The 17,132-nt window shown below is 49.4% G+C and overlaps 1 protein-coding gene across 6 annotated transcripts in view; it reads right to left on the bottom strand.

Moving 5' to 3' along the window:
- The window catches only part of SRRM2 (serine/arginine repetitive matrix 2), a 549,687-nt gene that overhangs the window by 55,475 nt on the left and 477,080 nt on the right, over positions 1-17,132 (bottom strand). For all 6 annotated transcript variants that reach the window (XM_033944768.1, XM_033944767.1, XM_033944764.1 and 3 more), the window contains one exon: positions 12,361-12,411. In XM_033944768.1, coding sequence (XP_033800659.1) covers positions 12,361-12,411 — 51 coding nt within the window. The remainder of the gene's footprint in view (positions 1-12,360; positions 12,412-17,132) is intronic.

Below are 17,132 nucleotides of genomic sequence, written 5' to 3'. Positions count from 1 at the left end.
ATACGCGTTTGTTAAAAGCAGATGATTGCACCCCCCTTCCCCTCCATCCAATAGCGCTGGAAAGCACAGTTACTTACCGTAACAGGTGTTATCCAGGGACAGCAGGCATATATTCTCACATGTGGGTGACGTCATCTACGGAGCCCCGGCGCGGACAGCTTTTCAAGCAAACTTGCTAGAAGTTTCAAGTTTGCACACTGCACCACGCATGTGCGTGCCTTCTGCCCACTAGAGGGCGCATCCCACCTCGTGGTCCTCAGTTCCATAACTAGCTTAGAAGCCATCCCCGGGGAGGTGGGCGGGTTGTGAGAATATATGCCTGCTGTCCCTGGATAACACCTGTTACGGTAAGTAACTGTGCTTTATCCCAGGACAAGCAGGCATGATATTCTCACATGTGGGTGACCTCCAAGCCAAACCAAAAAGGGCAGGTGGGAGGATGGCAAATTTAAGAAAACAGATTTTGTAAAACTGACTGGCCAAACCGGCCGTCATTCCTGGACAGAGTGTCCAGACAGTAGTGAGAGGTGAATGTATGAACCGAAGACCAAGTGGCAGCCTTACATATGTCTTCCATCGGGGTGGAACGGAGGAAGGCTATCGAAGCTGCCATTGCTCGGACCTTGTGCCCCGTGACTCGACCCGGGGGAGGAAGGCCAGCCTGAGTATAGCAAAGGGAAATGCACGCCGCCAACCAGTTAGACAGAGTGCGCTTGGAAACTGGGTGCCCTAATCGATTGGGATCGAAGGACAAGAATAATTGCGGGACCTTCCGATGGGACTTGGTGCGTTGAAGGTAAAATGCCAACGCCCTCTTACAGTCAAGCGTGTGAAGCGCCGTCTCGCCAGGATGGGAGTGGGGCTTAGGGAAGAACACAGGAAGGACAATGGACTGATTGAGGTGGAAATCAGAAACAACCTTCGGGACGAACTTAGGATGGGTGCGGAGGACCACCTTGTCATGATGGAATACGGTGAAGGGTGGGTCCGCAACCAAGGCTTGTAGTTCCCCAATCCGCCTAGCGGAGGTGAGGGCAATCAGAAACACCACCTTCCAAGTCAGAAATTTCAAGAGGGACTTGTTGAGTGGCTCAAAGGGTGGTTTCATCAGTTGTGCTAAAACCACATTCAAATTCCATACGACTGGGGGAGGTTTGAGCGGGGGACAAACCCTGAGTAATCCTTTCATGAAGCGTGTCACCAAGGGATGGAGAGACAGAGGGCGTCCATCCAGGTGTTGGTGGAAGGCGGAAATCGCACTAAGATGGACACGCACCGAAGTGGTTTTCAGGCCAGAGCGCGACAAATGGAATAAGTAGTCCAGAACCGAGGGTACCGGGGCCGATACCGGGTCCAGGAGGAAAGATGAGCACCAGGTGGAAAACCTGGTCCATTTCTGCGAATAGCAAAGCCTCGTCGAGATCTTGCGGGAGGCTTCCAGCACTTCCCTCACTGATTGAGACAGGTCCGGAGGGGTCAGGGAACAAGAAACCAAGCTGTCAGGTGCAATGACTGCAGATTGGGATGTAACATGGATCCTTGATTCTGAGATAGCAGAGAAGGACAGACAGGCAGAAGAAGTGGTTCCCTGGCGCTGAGTTGGAGCAGTAGGGAGAACCAGTTCTGACGCGGCCACCGAGGAGCTATGAGAATCATCGTGGCCGTGGACGATCTGAGATGTACCAACGTTCGCATGATCAGAGGGAAAGGAGGGAATGCATAGAGGAACTTCCCGTCCCAATCGAGAAGGAAGGCATCCGCCTCCAGACGATCCCGCGAGTACATCCGAGAGCAATACAGTGGTAGTTTGTGTGTCTCCGGAGAGGCGAACAGATCTACCTGTGGCGTTCCCCAGCGAGCGAAGACCTCGTGCAGAACTGCTGAGTGTAGAGTCCACTCGTGGGGTTGCAGGAGTCGACTGAGTTTGTCCGCCAGACAATTCAGTTCCCCCTGGATGTAGACCGCCCGGAGGAAGATGTTCCGGGAGGCCGCCCACTCCCAGAGGCGAAGGGCCTCGGAGCAGAGGGGCCACGACCCCGTTCCCCCCTGTTTGTTCACATAGTACATTGCTACTTGGTTGTCCGTGCGGACGAGGACCACCTGGTCCTGTACTACGTGAACGAAGGCTCGAAGTGCTAGGAAGATGGCCCGAAGCTCTAGCACGTTGATGTGACAGCGACGGTCCTCTGCCGACCACAGGCCCTGTGTGCGAAGACCGTCGAGGTGGGCTCCCCACGCGTAGTCCGAGGAGTCCGTGGTCAGGACCTTGCGAAATGGGGGAGTGCGAAACATTAGTCCCGTGGACAGATTTGAAGAGTCTGTCCACCAACTTAGCGATTTCCGCAAAAGCGGAGTCACCGAAATGAGGCGCGACTCCGGATCGCACTCCTGGCGCCATTGTGATGCGAGTGTATACTGAGGGATCCTCAGATGCAGCCTCGCAAATGGCGTGACGTGTACCGTCGAGGCCATATGGCCGAGCAGCATCATCATGCGCTTGGCCGATACCCTTGGTAGTTGAGAGACCTGGCGGCTCATCCGTACCAAGACTTCCAACCGTTGGGTCGGAAGGTAGGAGCGCAGGCGCACCGTGTCCAGCACCGCACCTATGAATTGAAGAGACTGAGCCGGCCTCAACTGAGACTTTGGAAAGTTTATCTCGAATCCGAGGGTTTGCAGGAAGGCAATAGACTGTCGGGTCGCTGAGATAACCTCCTCCCTGGTCGGGGCTTTGATGAGCCAGTCGTCCAGGTAAGGGAACACATGGAGCCCGCGAGACCTCAGGGCTGCCGCCACTACTACCATGCACTTCGTGAATACTCGTGGGGACGCGGCCAGGCCGAAGGGCAGGACTCTGTACTGGAGGTGTAGGTCTCCCACCTGGAATCGTAAGAATTTTCGGCAGGTGGGGTGCACCGGGACATGGGTATATGCTTCCTTCAAGTCGAGGGAGCACATCCAGTCCCCTTCCTCCAAAAGAGGATACAAGACCGGGAGAGATAGCATTCGAAATTTCTCCCTGGCCAGGCATTTGTTGAGCTTCCTGAGGTCGAGTATGGGGCGCATGTCCCCGGTCTTTTTTGGGACCAAAAAGTAACGGGAGTAAAATCCCGTCCCCCACTGGTCCTTGGGGACCGGCTCGACCGCCCGAAGCTTCAGGAGAGCCTTGGCTTCGGTCAGAAGGGTCGGTAGTTGCGACCGGTTGCACAAGGCTAAATTTGGGGGACTGTCCGGTGGCGAGGACACAAAATTGAGCGAGTAGCCTTCGGAGACGATCCGGAGCACCCAAGCGTCTGAGGTAATCGCGGTCCATGCCTTCCGGAAGGACCGAAGACGCCCCCCGATGGGAAGGGGTTCTGGTGAAGGTGCGGAGGGGAACCCGCCCCGTCCGCTCAGCCCGTCAAAAGGAAGGCGCGGGCTTAGAAGGGCCCTGCGCCGGGGCTTGGGTTTGTCCCCCTCTGCCTCGTTGAGACGGACGTCTCGGAGGCGGTCTTGAGAAAGACGGGGTCGACTTCTGGGGGTACCGGCGCGGCGGAGGCCGGAAAGGTTTCTGCGGCGGGGGCCTAGGTTTGGGGCGGACCAGGGATGCTAAAGAGCGTTCCTGTTCCGACAACCGCTTGGTCGCCGCCTCCAAAGACTCGTCAAATAACTCGGACCCCACACAGGGCAGGTCTGCAAGACGTTCCTGCAGGTTTGGGTCCATGTCGAGGGTGCGAAGCCAGGCCAAGCGGCGCATGGCCACTGCGAGGGCCGACACCCTCGAAACCAGCTCAAAGGTGTCGTACACTGAATGGAATAGGTACAACCGCAATTGAGACAGGTTGGACATAAACTTATCGAATCCTGCTCTTTGGGAGTCCGGTAACGAGTTCCGATATTGAGGAAGGTCCTTCACCATCCCACGCAAGTAGGAGGAAAAGGTGAAGGAGTAATTTAGAACTCTGGTGGCCATCAGAGTGTTTGAATAGAGGCGACGGCCAAACTTGTCCAGGGTCCGCCCCTCCCTGCCGGGTGGAACCGCCGCAGAAACCCGTGAGGGCTGTGATTTTTTAAGGGCAGATTCCACCAGGAGGGACTGGTGGGAGAGCTGCGCCTTATCAAACCCTTTCGGGGGAATCGTCCTATACTTTGATTCCATTTTTGACGGGACAGACGTGCCTGTAAGAGGGCTCGACAAGTTCTTCAGCCAGGTCTGCAGGAGGACACTGTTGAGAGGGAGTCTAGGTACCTCTCTAGGGGGAGTGGGAAGGTCCTGTTCCTCTAGAAATTCCTTGGAATATTTGGAACCTACCATCAGGTCAATCCCCAGGGCTTGGGCCATGTCCTGGACAAAAGATGAGAAGGAGGACGGCCTAGCCTGGGGGGACGGGGTTCTCGACCGTCCCGCCGAGGAGCGGGGGGAGGCCTCATGGGAATACTGAGGATTCCTAACCGATCCTGAATCCCAGGATCCTCTCTCCACGGCCCTCGAGGGGGAGGGTGAAATCATCCTCCTAGGGGAGTCCCTGGGGGAGGATCCCGGGGTCCGTGGGGTCCTCTCCCGTTTCCTCGGCGAGGCGGCACGGGAAGACTTTCCCCGGGGTGAGCGGAGGAGCCTCGGATTATCGAGGCGCAACTCCGACACCTGCAGCGCCTCGCCCCCGAACGACGAGGAACGATCGCGCCGAGGCGAGCCTCGGGGTCGCTTAGGCTTCCTCGATCGGCGCCTCGTCCGAGGTCGCCTCGAGGGCGAGGCGTCCGGGGAAGATCCCGAAGCCGAGGAGGAAAGTCGGCGCACTCTGCGGAACTTTTCTTTTGGGCGGACACTGCGCTCAGGAGGCTCCCCCGAGGTCGAGGTCCGGGGCGGGGCCGAGGCCGAGGTGGACGGGGCCGCAATACCCGAGACCGAGGTCGCCGAGGCCGGGGCTCCCGAGGTCGAGGGAGCCGAGACCGGGGCCTCCGAGGCCGGGGGCGCCCCGGCCGAGGTCGACGCCGCCGGGCCCGCAGCACGCTGCAGCACTTCCAGGGCTCCCGACAGCTCCGATGAGATCAAGGCTCGAAGGAGATCCTGGAAGGCCGGAATCCCCACGAAGGTGGGGAGTTCCGAGTCCGGGGCACACTCCCTGGAGGGCGACCTCGGTCTCGAGTATTCCCTCGGGGTGTGCGGAGTCGAGGTCCGATGCGGGGTCGGGGTCGACCCACCCGCTTTGGCCTGACTCGAGGATGGCTTCTTTGCTGAAGGGGATGGAACAGAGGACTTACCCGAAGTTGGCTTCGATGACGACGGCTTCGAAGATGAGGGCCGAGGCGACGCCGAGGCCCCCGAGGACGCCGAGGCCGAGGTCAAGGCCGGGGCCGAAGCCGAGGCCGACGTCGAGGCCTTGGGCGGCGCGTCGACGGCGAACAATTCCGCCATTCTGGCCTTACGGCGACGGAGGGCCCTGTTCTGGAAGGTAGCACAGCGATCGCACGAGGCTGTTGGATGTTCGGGCCCAAGACAGACAATGCACCACCGGTGAGGGTCGGTGATGGAGAGTAGTCTCTCACACCGGCTGCATTTCTTGAATCCCGTAACAGGACGGGACATCGACGAGAAAAAGAAGAAGGCCGGGAACGACCGACGTTCCCCGGCTCAGGCTTCCGGGAGCCCCCGGAGCCCAACGAAAAACAATTATTATTATTTTTTTTTTTTTTTTTTTTTGTAAAACGGACGAAAAATAAAGCAGCACCGCGATTAATCCGATCAATAAACAAACTAAACGCGGCAGCTAGAAGGCAAAAACACTGGAGCTCAGATCCACAGGGCTTTCTTGCTCCGCGGAAAAATTTGAACTGAGGACCACGAGGTGGGATGCGCCCTCTAGTGGGCAGAAGGCACGCACATGCGTGGTGCAGTGTGCAAACTTGAAACTTCTAGCAAGTTTGCTTGAAAAGCTGTCCGCGCCGGGGCTCCGTAGATGACGTCACCCACATGTGAGAATATCATGCCTGCTTGTCCTGGGATAACTATTTTCTATGTTGCATGTAGAAATAGGATTAGAGAGAAAGGACTAGTCAAAAAATTTGAAGAATTGGAACAACTAAAACAAAGAAAGCAACCGAAGAGCACAAAGAGTCCAGCGAAAGTGAGAGGATGTAAACAGCTCTCTAAACTAAACTAAACTAAACTAAGCCTTAAGTTTATATACCGCATCATCTCCACGGAAGCGGAGCTCGACACGGTTTACAAAGCTTAAAAATACAAGAAGGGAGGGGAGAGAGAGTTTACAAGAGCATATGAAAAAGAGGGGAAGTAAGCAGGAGATGTTATATATTAGAGAAAAGCCAGGTTTTCAGTTGTTTCCGGAACAGTTGGAGGGAGCCCAGGTTCCGCAGCGGGATAGTGAGATCGTTCCAAAGGCCCGTGATTTTGGAGAGGAGGGATCGTCCCAGTTTGCCTGCGTGGGGGATGCCATGTAGAGAGGGGAAGGATAGTTTATGTCTGTGGGTGGATCTGGTGGTAGCAGGCGTTTGGGCGAGGAAGGATAGAGGGATTAGTGGCGGAAGGATGCCATGAATTATCTTGAAAGCTAGACAGGAGCATTTGAAGTGAATTCTGGAAAGTACAGGGAGCCAGTGAAGATTGGTAAGTAAGGGGGAGACGTGATCAAATTTGCGTTTAGCAAAAATCAATTTGGCCGCAGTATTCTGGATGAGCTGGAGTCTGTGAAGACTTTTTTTTGTTAGGCATAGGTAAATGGCATTACAGTAATCGAGTTTGGATAAGATGATGGATTGTACCAGGACGGTAAAGTGTTTTTGGTGGAAATAGGATCTAACTTTCCTCAGCATGTGGAGGCTGAAAAAACATGATTTTGCCAAGGAGTTCAGGTGATCGTTTAGGGAGAGGGAGGAATCGATAATGATGCCGAGGACCTTGCTTGAGAACTCAAGGTGAAGAGCGGGACCTGTGGGTAGAGTGAAGAGGGTGGGCAGGTGTACTAACTTTGGGCCGAGCCAGAGTAGTTTTGTCTTTGATTCATTTAATTTCATCTGAACAGAGAGGGACCAGGCATGAAGTCTCATTATGCATGAGGTGATGTTCTCTTGGAGGTTTGTAAGGTTCTGGTCTGTTTCGAGGAGGATAAGGATATCGTCTGCATATGTGTAAATTGTTTCAAGGGGGGATAGTTTGAGAAGCTTCAGGGAGGTCATATACATGTTGAAGAGGATAGGGGATAGGGGAGAGCCCTGTGGGACCCCGCAGGATGGTGTCCACGAAGTGGATTTGGAGCCGTTTGCGTTGACAATGTAGGAACGTGCGCGAAGGAAGTTTGAGAACCACTTTAGGACAAAGGAGTCTATTCCTATCTCGGAAAGTTGGTAGATTAGTATGTCGTGGTGCACGACGTCGAAAGCTGCGGAGAGATCGAACTGTAGGAGAACAGCAAATTTGTTTCGGGCGTGTAGTTGTTGCACCTTTGAGATTAGGGAAACTAGGAGGGACTCGGTGCTGAAGTTGGGCCTAAATCCGAATTGGTAGTGTTGGAGAATGGAGAATCTCTCTAGGTAAGAGGAGAACTGGGTAGCGACTATGGTCTCCAGAAGTTTTGTTAAAAGAGGGATGTTGGCTATGGGGCGGTAGTTCGATGGTAAGGAAGGGTCAAGATCGGCTTTTTTCAGAAGAGGGGACAAGGCAATGTGGCCCATTTCTGAGGAGAACAGGCCCGATAGTAAAGCTTTGTTTATAAGGTTTGTAAGGGAAGAGATGGCCTGCGCTGGGATGTTTTCGTAGAGGTAGGATGGGAAAGGATCTAGGATGCACTTGCAGGATTTAAGTTTCAGGCAGAGTTTAGAGATCTGGGGCTCGGATACAGGTTCGAAAGTAGTCCATGATCTGTCAGCAGGGATAGGGTTGGAGTCTTTCAGAGGAAGAGAGTTGTAAGAGATAGCTGGGGGGAACGAACTCTTTATGGTAGTGATCTTCTCGTTGAAAAAATTGGCTAAGTCATTTGGAGATGGGAGAGTGGGGGAGGGGGAGGAGTCGTTTTTAGAAGTTAGGTTTCGCCAGATGTGGAAGAGTGTACTGTTTTGGTTTTTTGATCTGGAGATTTTATCTCCATAGAAGAGCTTCCTAGCTTTTTTTAGTATGGAGTTGTAGGATTTGATGTTTTCTCTCCAGGATTGCCTATCTGAAGGGGATTTCGATTTTTTCCATCTTCGCTCTAGGGCTCGGCATTTCTGTTTTAATTCCCTGTGGTATGGGAGATACCAGGGGGCCTTGTGAGAGTAGGAGATGGATTTAGTGGCTAGAGGGGCAAGAGCACGGTACGTGGTTTCCGAAAGAGTCACCCAGTTGTGCCAGAATGCGTCTGGGTCCATGAGAGTGGGAAGAGGAGGGAATTTGTTGAGGAACTGGGACCAGAATAGTTCACTAGTGATTTTTTTGCGGTTGGTGATGGAGTTTGAGGCTCGGGTAGGGGTACCAAGGACTGACATGAAGACAGGGAGGCAAAAATAGCCTAGGAGGTGATCAGACCAGGGAACAGGTTCCCAACAGGTTCTCAGTTGTAAACATCTGAAAAGGCTTTGTCCACTAAAGCAATGCACACATCGCCCAAACTTTTTGCCCTAAAGTCTTGCTATGGTTCTATCAGTTGCCACTCTAGTCACAGCTTTCAATTTATTTTTATTTTTTTAAGTGGGCTCTCTTATACCCACATAGAAAACCAGAAGGAGAAAAACCTCTTTTTCTTTTTCCTGCTCTATTAATGTGTCACTGCCTGCCCTACAGTTACCCAGCCTGCTCTTAATTTGGTGTTCTGCTGAATTGGTACTTGGGTCATTCAAACTGCTGCCTTTGTGTCACTGTTTGCCTTACTGCTGCCTGGCTTACTTCTTTTATCCCCCAAAATAAAAAAAAATATATTTTTTCTTTAGAATCAGGGCCTTGGGCTATGACTAGCAGGCAGCCCTGTCACACTCTTGTTTCTATGGGTGTTTTATTATGGGAGAGGTGTTAGGATGATTACTAAAATTGTTCTTTTTTTGTAATTTAGGAAAGCCTTTTATTAAATCCAAAAAGAATACAACAAAACTAAAAAGTAAACAGATAACAAACCAAGCAAATTGCATTAAGCAATAGAACCAGAAATCTGATCTCTAAGACAAAATACAGAACACTGCAACTTTCATTTTTGTAGAAATTTTTACAGCCCTCTGAACAAAGGAAAATATACCCCCCCAAACACCTTTCCCCAATGGTCAAACTCAAAATACAAACACCTAGGAATGGCCAAAAGGATCAAATGGTGAGGGACAAATCCTCAGACAGAGAAGAAAGTTGTGGACTTAGAGAATGGTTAGATGGTGGGTCATTTGATTCATCTGTTGATAAATCAGGAAGGACCTCAGAAGAATGAAAGGACAGGTCTGAGTCCGCGCAATCCACATGATGTCTAGAGTAGATAGACACTGAGCATCAAGAAGATTGAAAGAGTGTGTGGATGAGTGTCGAAGATATAGAAACATAGAAACATGACGGCAGAAAAGGGCTATAGCCCATCAAGTCTGCCCACTCTACTGACCCACCCCATTAAGTCTGAGTACTAATGACCTAGTTCCTTAACTCGACCCTCGTAAGGATCCTACTAGGGCATCCCATTTATTCTTAAAGTCAATAACGCTGGTGGCCTTGATCACCTGCTCTGGAAGCTTGTTCCAGTGATCTACAACCCTTTCTGTGAAGAAATACTTCCTTATGTCACTATCAAATTTCCCTTCTCTGAGTTTGAACGGATGCCCCCTTGTGACCGAGGGTCTCTTGAGAAAGAAGATGTCTTCTTCCACCTCGACACGTCCCGTGATGTATTTAAATGTCTCAATCATGTCCCCCCTCTCCCTGCGCTCCTCTAGAATGTAGAGCTGCAATTTGTTTAGTCTTTCTTCGTACCAGAGACCCTTGAGCCCCGAGATCATCCTAGTGGCCATCCGCTGAATCGACTCAACTCTAAGCACGTCTTTACGGTAATGTGGCCTCCAGAATTGCACACAGTACTCCAGATGAGGTCTCGCCATGGTTCTGTACAGTGGCATTATGACTTCAGATTTGCGGCTAATGAAGCTTCTGTTGATACATCCCATAAGTTGCCTTGCTTTGGATGAGGCCTTCTCCACTTGTTTGGCGGCCTTCATGTCTGCACTGATGATTACTCCCAAGTCTCTTTCTTCTGAAGTCCTAGCTAGTGTTTCTCCATTTAAGGTGTAAGGTTTGCATGGATTTCTGCTACCGAGATGCATAACCTTACATTTCTTAGCGTTGAAGCCCAGCTGCCATGTCGAGGACCAGTTTTCCAACGTAAGCAGATCCTGCGTCATACTATCCTGCAGATTGCTTTCACTTACTATATTACATAGTTTGGCGTCATCAGCGAATAGAGTTACTTTACCCTGAAGCATATCCCTAGCGTTCAGAACCACTAGACACATTGCACTAGAATTATTACTGCATGTTATCGTCATTTTGATACAGTTGTTATGAAGAAATAAAGAGTTGAAACAAGTAAATATTCTTTTTTTGGGTAGTGAAGTAGGCCGCTGTCGAAGCCTACACCGAGATAGAGACCTCACACTCTATATACTGGTATCATGCAATAAGTATATTTATTAATAAATCATTAACAGCTTACAAGAATAAATCATTCAGCATATAGAGTAACAGAATGTGATCTTCAGGCCTGAGGATCCTTTGATGTCTGCTCTGCTTATTTCCGCTTAAAGGCCTATTTTTATACATTTCTTGGTGGCCAGCATCACGTTGGTCTAAATCACATGATACATCTTTATTGGTTCTTTTCCTATACATCATTACATCTGTAATTCATTTATTGGTTTATACATTTGTGTCACGCTATACATCTGTTCATAGTGCTGAAAAGCATATGCAGCACTGAACATTTTGACATTTAGTAGACAGTCCCTGCTTGGAAGAGTTTACAATCTAACTTGGACAGACAGACATGACATATAGGGTTGGGGATGCAGAACTTAAGGTGAAAGGAGTTAGGAGCTAAAAGCACTCTTGAAGAGGTGGTTCCTACTATGATCTCTAGATGATGAAGAGTGCATGGAATGCTATCGCGGCATGGAAACTCTATGTCGAGGAATCATTGAGCAATTCCTGGACCCATGTCAAGGCTGATGCTCAGGCTGGACTGAAGCTGGTTGCGTAGTGGCAGCATTTGGCATAGAGTGCGGCTGAGCAATTGTGCCAGTACCAATATAGGCAAAGGTACAGCAGTCTGTTGCCATAATGGGTGCTGAAGTGCCCATGACATGAGCATCGAGGCTTGTCCATGGTGAGAAGGTGACATACTGACTTTATGTTGACACTTATGGGGTGACGATTCAAGAGACACTGTGGATGCATGCCTATCAGAGGTGTCAATCGACGCACGTTGATCTAAGGTGTCTTTAGATGCATGGCTATTATCTGCATTATGTTTGCACTTCTTAACTTTTTTTATGGGAGTCCTCGGAAACAAGAGGCAATGATGCATATTCCCGTCAATGTGAGGCCTTGGTATCGTACTCTGTGGGCAAAATGGGAGTCGATGCTGTGTTCAATGATGAGGCAGGGAGTTGAGGGTCAGTTGTAGAAACACCAGCCATGTTGAAAATAATGAGGGAGTATCAAAAAATTTGTCAAATTTTAATTTCTGGCCTTAAGGGACCTCTTCTCCATGCACGAAGACTAGGCCCCTTCATTTTATTTCAGAAAGTTCTGAAAACTTTCTTGTTTACTAAACACTTTGGAAACTAAGCCATTCTAGATTACATTCTTCTTCTATATTTGTGTACTATTCTTATATTATTGTAAACCAAGTCAAGCATCTTTTTGGTTGAAGACCTTGTCTATAAAATTAAGTTTTAGTTTAGTTATTAAAAAAGTCCTGATGTTCAGGACCAAGGCACTGAATACAGCAGTTATGGGGGTATTGATATGACATATACAAATATTTCACCACTTCCACCCAGAAGCCCTGAACAAAATGGGCAGCTCTAGAAAATAAAGAGGAACCATCAAAGCTCAGCACAGTTGGCTACACTGATCAAATCTACTGCAGAAGATATTTAGGGGTGGAAGCTGGCATTATTATATATTACAAGCAGATTCTATAATGCAGTTTGCCAAGTGATATTGAAGAAAGATTTGGAGCTGCACAATATAAACCTTCCATCTGAGTATTAAGAGGCACAGATATCTTCAGAATATAAAGATGAGTCTTGTATGTAGTTAGCACATTTGCATCTTATTTATTCTGACAACTGCCATGCATAGAAACTTTTTTGAGTAGTGCTATATACATAATGCTTCACATTTCAAAAATAACAATTACTTACTCTATTTCAGTAATGTCATTCTGTAAATTCTTTAAGCTGCTTTCCTTGCACCTGAAAACAGAATATTTGTGCATTAAAAATTATACTTTACAGGGATCAGTCTGAGCAAAACATTTTGGCTACTAGATAAATACAGTGTTACCTTGGATTACGAGCATAATCCGTTCCAGGAGCATGCTCGTAATCCAAAATGCTCGTTTATCAAAGCGAGTTTCCCCATAGGAAATAATGGAAACTTGCTTTGATGTGTATCCCCCCCCCCCGAGAACCGGCATTGCTCCCCTCGAAGGCCCCCTCCTGCAATCAGGCACCCCCCCTGCAATCCGGCACCCCCCCTGCCTCGAACTGGCACCCCCCAGGCGATCCGGCACCCCCCCTGCCTCGAACTGGCACCCCCCCCCGCCACGATCCGACCCCCCCTGACATGATTTGGCATCCCCCCGCCACGATCCGACCCCCCCGACACGATTGGGCACCCCCCCCCCGACACAATTGGGCGCACCCCCCCCCCGCCACTTCTTACCCTCATCTGGGCACTCTTGAAGATCGGCCTACTCGTCTGCTGGGCCTTGAGCATGCTCAGATGCTCAAGGCCCAGCAGACGAGTAGGCCGATCTTCAAGAGTGCCCAGATGAGGGTAAGAAGTGGCGGGGGGGGGGGGTGTGTGTGCGGCCAATTGTGTCGGGGGGGATGTCGGATTGTGTCGGGGGGGGGGGGGTGCCGGTTCGAGGCAGGGTGGTGCCGGATTGCGGGGGGAGCGGGGGGGGGTGCTCGTAAATCGAGCCATGCTTGGTTTCCGAGGCACCAATTTTGCAAATGTTTTGCTCGTCTTGCAAAACACTCGCAAACCGGTGCACTCGTAAACCGAGGTACCACTGTATGGTACAACACACAAAGCTCAAAGAAACAAAAAAACAAACAAATCATACAAAATAAAACCTTGAAGAACCATCTCATAATAATAGTTTTAAATTCTTTATTCATTTTAAATCTTAAACAAGTGTACAATAAAATATCCATTAAACTTTCAATATAACACTTGAAATTCTTAATCATATCATCTAGAACAAAAATATACATCCCCACCCCCCACCCTTCTTAAAGTAACATAAATTTCTTGAGTCATTTTAAAACAGACAATAAGTGTACATAAATATATCCATTATAATTTCAAGACAGCACTTAAAATTCTTAATCAAATCCTCATAAACAAAAATAGAAATCCCCTCCCTCCCACCCTTCTTAAAGTAAGTAATCTCATAATAATAATAATAATAATAACAGTTTATATACTGCAGAACCGTGAAGTTCTATGCGGTTTACAATGATTAAAAAATGTTAGATTGAGTAGTACTAACAGAGTTAAAAGTTTAGCGGTCATGGTATAGGCCAGGGGTGCCCACAGTTTTTTGGCTTGTGAGCTACTTTTAAAATGACTAAGTCAAAATGATCTACCAACAATAAAATTTTAAAAAACATGAATCATATTGTATGCAGAAAAAATGTTAATTATCATTTGTATTTGGGGTTTTTTTCCCAGAGATCAAGGCAGATGACTTTAAAATATGCAATGTCACATCAGTAACAACTATACAAAAATAGACAAATATACCCTCTCCCCTTTTATTTAGTGATCAAAATGTGTCTTTTTTGAGAATTTATATCTGCTGTCTATATTTTGCACTATGGCCCCCCTTTTACTAAACCGCAATAGCGGTTTTTAGCACACGGAGCTACGCTGAATGCCTCTCGCAGCTCCCGACGCTCATAGGCTCCCTGCACTAAAAACCACTATCGCGGTTTAGTAAAAGGGGGGCCATAGTGCAAAATATAGACAGCAGATATAAATTCTCAAAACAGACACATTTTGATCACTAAATTGAAAATAAAATCATTTTTCCTACCTTTTGTCTGATTTCATGAGTCTCTGGTTGCACTTCCTTCTGTAAATCCAATATTTCTTTCTTTCTGCCCCCTGCCCTTTTCTTTCTGTCTCTCTCCCCCTGCCCCCCAAGCCATCGCGCCGATTTATCCACTTCCCTGATTCTTTCCCAAACCCCCCCCCCAAGCCACCATGCCGATTTCTCCCTGCTTCCCCAAGCCAGCACTTGTGATCTTTTCTTCCTGGCTCCCTGAGCCAGGCCTGGCACGTACAAGCGCCGGGCCCACAAGCCTTCACCTCCAATGTCAATTCTAACGTCAGAGAGGAAGTTCCAGGCAAGCCAGTCAGCGATTGGCTGGCCCAGAACTTCCTCGCCGATGTCAGAATTGATGTCAGAGGTGAAATCTAGTGGGTTCGGCTCTTATACGCGCCTGGCCTGGCTCGGGGAGGCAGGAAGAAAAGATTGCAAAGGCAACATTATCGACTTGCGTTGCCTTTGTGATCTACTGGTCGATCATGATCGACCATTTGGGCACTCCAGGTATAGGCTAAAGCACTGCAGTGCGAGAGTTCTGAGTTTGGACACTGTGCCCAATGAGGCAGGTAAGGAATAGATGTGATGCATTCTGGCTCATGAAGGGAGGCAGAAAGCACAGTTTCTTACCGTAACAGTTGTTATCCAGGGACATCAGGCAGATATTCTCAACAGTGGGTGACGTCACCGACGGAGCCCCGTAGCAGACAGCCTCGAAAGCAGACTTGCTTAAAGATCTTTGTAAGAGCTTCCGAGTGCTGCACTGCGCATGCGCGAGTGCCTTCCCGCCCGAGTTAGGGCGCGCGTCTCCTGTGAGGAACCTTAGTTCAGAAACCTAGCTAAGAAGCCAACCAGGGGAGGAGGGTGGGTTGTGAGAATATCTGCCTGCTGTCCCTGGATAACAACTGTTACGGTAAGTAACTGTGCTTTATCCCAGGACAAGCAGGCAGCATATTCTCAACAGTGGGTGACCTCCAAGCTAAGCATAATGGGATGGAGGGAGAGTTGGCAAGTTAAGAAGAAAGATTTTGCAAAACAGATTGTTCTGATGATCTGTTTAAATTCAGAAAGACTTTGTTCCTCCAGAGCCGGATAGAACTTAGGCATCAATTTGAGGAAATGGTTAAAATAAGCAGTGAAAATGTAGTTATAATTGAGAATTCTGTTAGCCATCATGGAATTCTGGTATAACCTACGGCTAAACTTGTCCATTGTATGGCCCTCCCTGCCTGGAGGGACTGCAGCATAAAGCTTAGATGGATGAGCTTTCTTTAAACAACCAAAGACTGGTGAGACAATTGAGATTTCTCGAAGCCTTTGCAAGGTACTGTGCGATACCTAGATTCCAGCTTGGATGGAATGGCTGTAATGGAATAAGGAGTTTCCATATTCCTTAAAAAAAAGTTGCTTCAATACTGGAGTCATAGGAAGCCTCAAGGTCTCCTTGGGTGGATGAGGCAGCTCCATGTCGGCCAAGTATTCAGGTGTATATTTGGAATCAGAGTGAAGCTCCAGTTGAAGAGCTTGTTCCATGTCAAAGACGAACCTGGCAAAAAAGGCAGACTTCGAGGTCAAGGCACCTTCCGGAGAAGGAGTGCGAGACCGAGGAACTACTGAGTAGGACAGAGAAGCCTCTCTGGAATACTGAGACAAAGGTTCAGAGTCCAGGCACACAGTGAATGAGGAAGCTGCACTACCTGCGTGAGGCGGAGTTAGTGAGTGTTTGCACTTCAAAACCCTCGATGGTGAGGTCCCCGGGGTTCGAGGAACAGAGGCAGGAGGAGAAGACTCCCTTGGAGGCGGTCTCGATGGAGGAGTCCTCGACCTCGATGGACTTCGAGGATAAGCAGCCGGTGTAATAGCTTTGCGAGACTTATGATTAGATTTGGAAGAAGTCTCAGTAGCCTTGGATAAACGAGGCATAGAAGTCTCAGTATCCAGAGAAGGCGAAGGTTTCTGTGGCAGAGATGTCTCCTGAGGAAGCTTGGAAGTGAGATGCCTCGAGCGATGCTTCGGCCGAGGTGGAGGAGACAGTGTCTGAGGAGTAGGTGAAGAGTCACTGGATGAGAACCAGCGAGGCTTCCGAGGCTTGCCTCGAGGTGCTTTGACAGGAGTCCCAGACTGCTGCTCAGGCTGGCTCGAAGGAAGCAGGGTCGAGGACGGAAGGAGTTGAGCCACGACAGAGGAAATCTGAGTGGTCAGAATGGCTTTTAACATGTCCTCGAACATTGGCACCGAGACAAAGTGATCAGGTCTCGAAGGTGCAGCAGTGCGCTCCAAGAAGGGCGACCTCGAGGATGAGTATTCCCGAAGCTTGAGGCACGCTTAGCTGGAGATCTTGAAGAGGCTGGCAGGACCGCGGATACAGCCTGGGATGCCTGAGACTCTGAAGGCTTCTTAGGAATGGTACCTGAAGGAGAGACAGGAGACTTACCTGTCGAGGACGACTTCAGAGGAGCTGCCGGCGAGGCCTTCGAGACCAAAGATGTCAAGGTCGAGGCCTTAGTGGAGGCAGAAGTTGGCGTCGAGGTCGAGGCGGTTAGTCCATAGTGCCAAAAAGTTGGAGAAACTTGGCACAGCGTCGACGAAAGGCCCGAGGTTGAAGGGTAGTACAGCACAAGTAATCGTCGGGGCAATGTTCAGGGCCCAAACAAACAATGCACCAACTATGGGGATCGGTTTTTGAAATGGTCTTGTTGCACTGCCTACACTTTTTGAACCCGATAAGAGGCCGGGACATAGAAAAAACAAAGTCCGACGTACCGAACGAGGTGAGCAGCCAGGTCTAGGCCAAAAGGCCGCTGACTGAAAAGAAAAACAAAAAAATGAATAAACTCTTTTTTTTGTTTTTGAAGA

Source organism: Geotrypetes seraphini, chromosome 5 (genome assembly GCF_902459505.1).
Source record: "Geotrypetes seraphini chromosome 5, aGeoSer1.1, whole genome shotgun sequence".
Taxonomy (NCBI): domain Eukaryota; kingdom Metazoa; phylum Chordata; class Amphibia; order Gymnophiona; family Dermophiidae; genus Geotrypetes; species Geotrypetes seraphini.
This window is presented reverse-complemented; position numbering and strand designations above follow the sequence as displayed.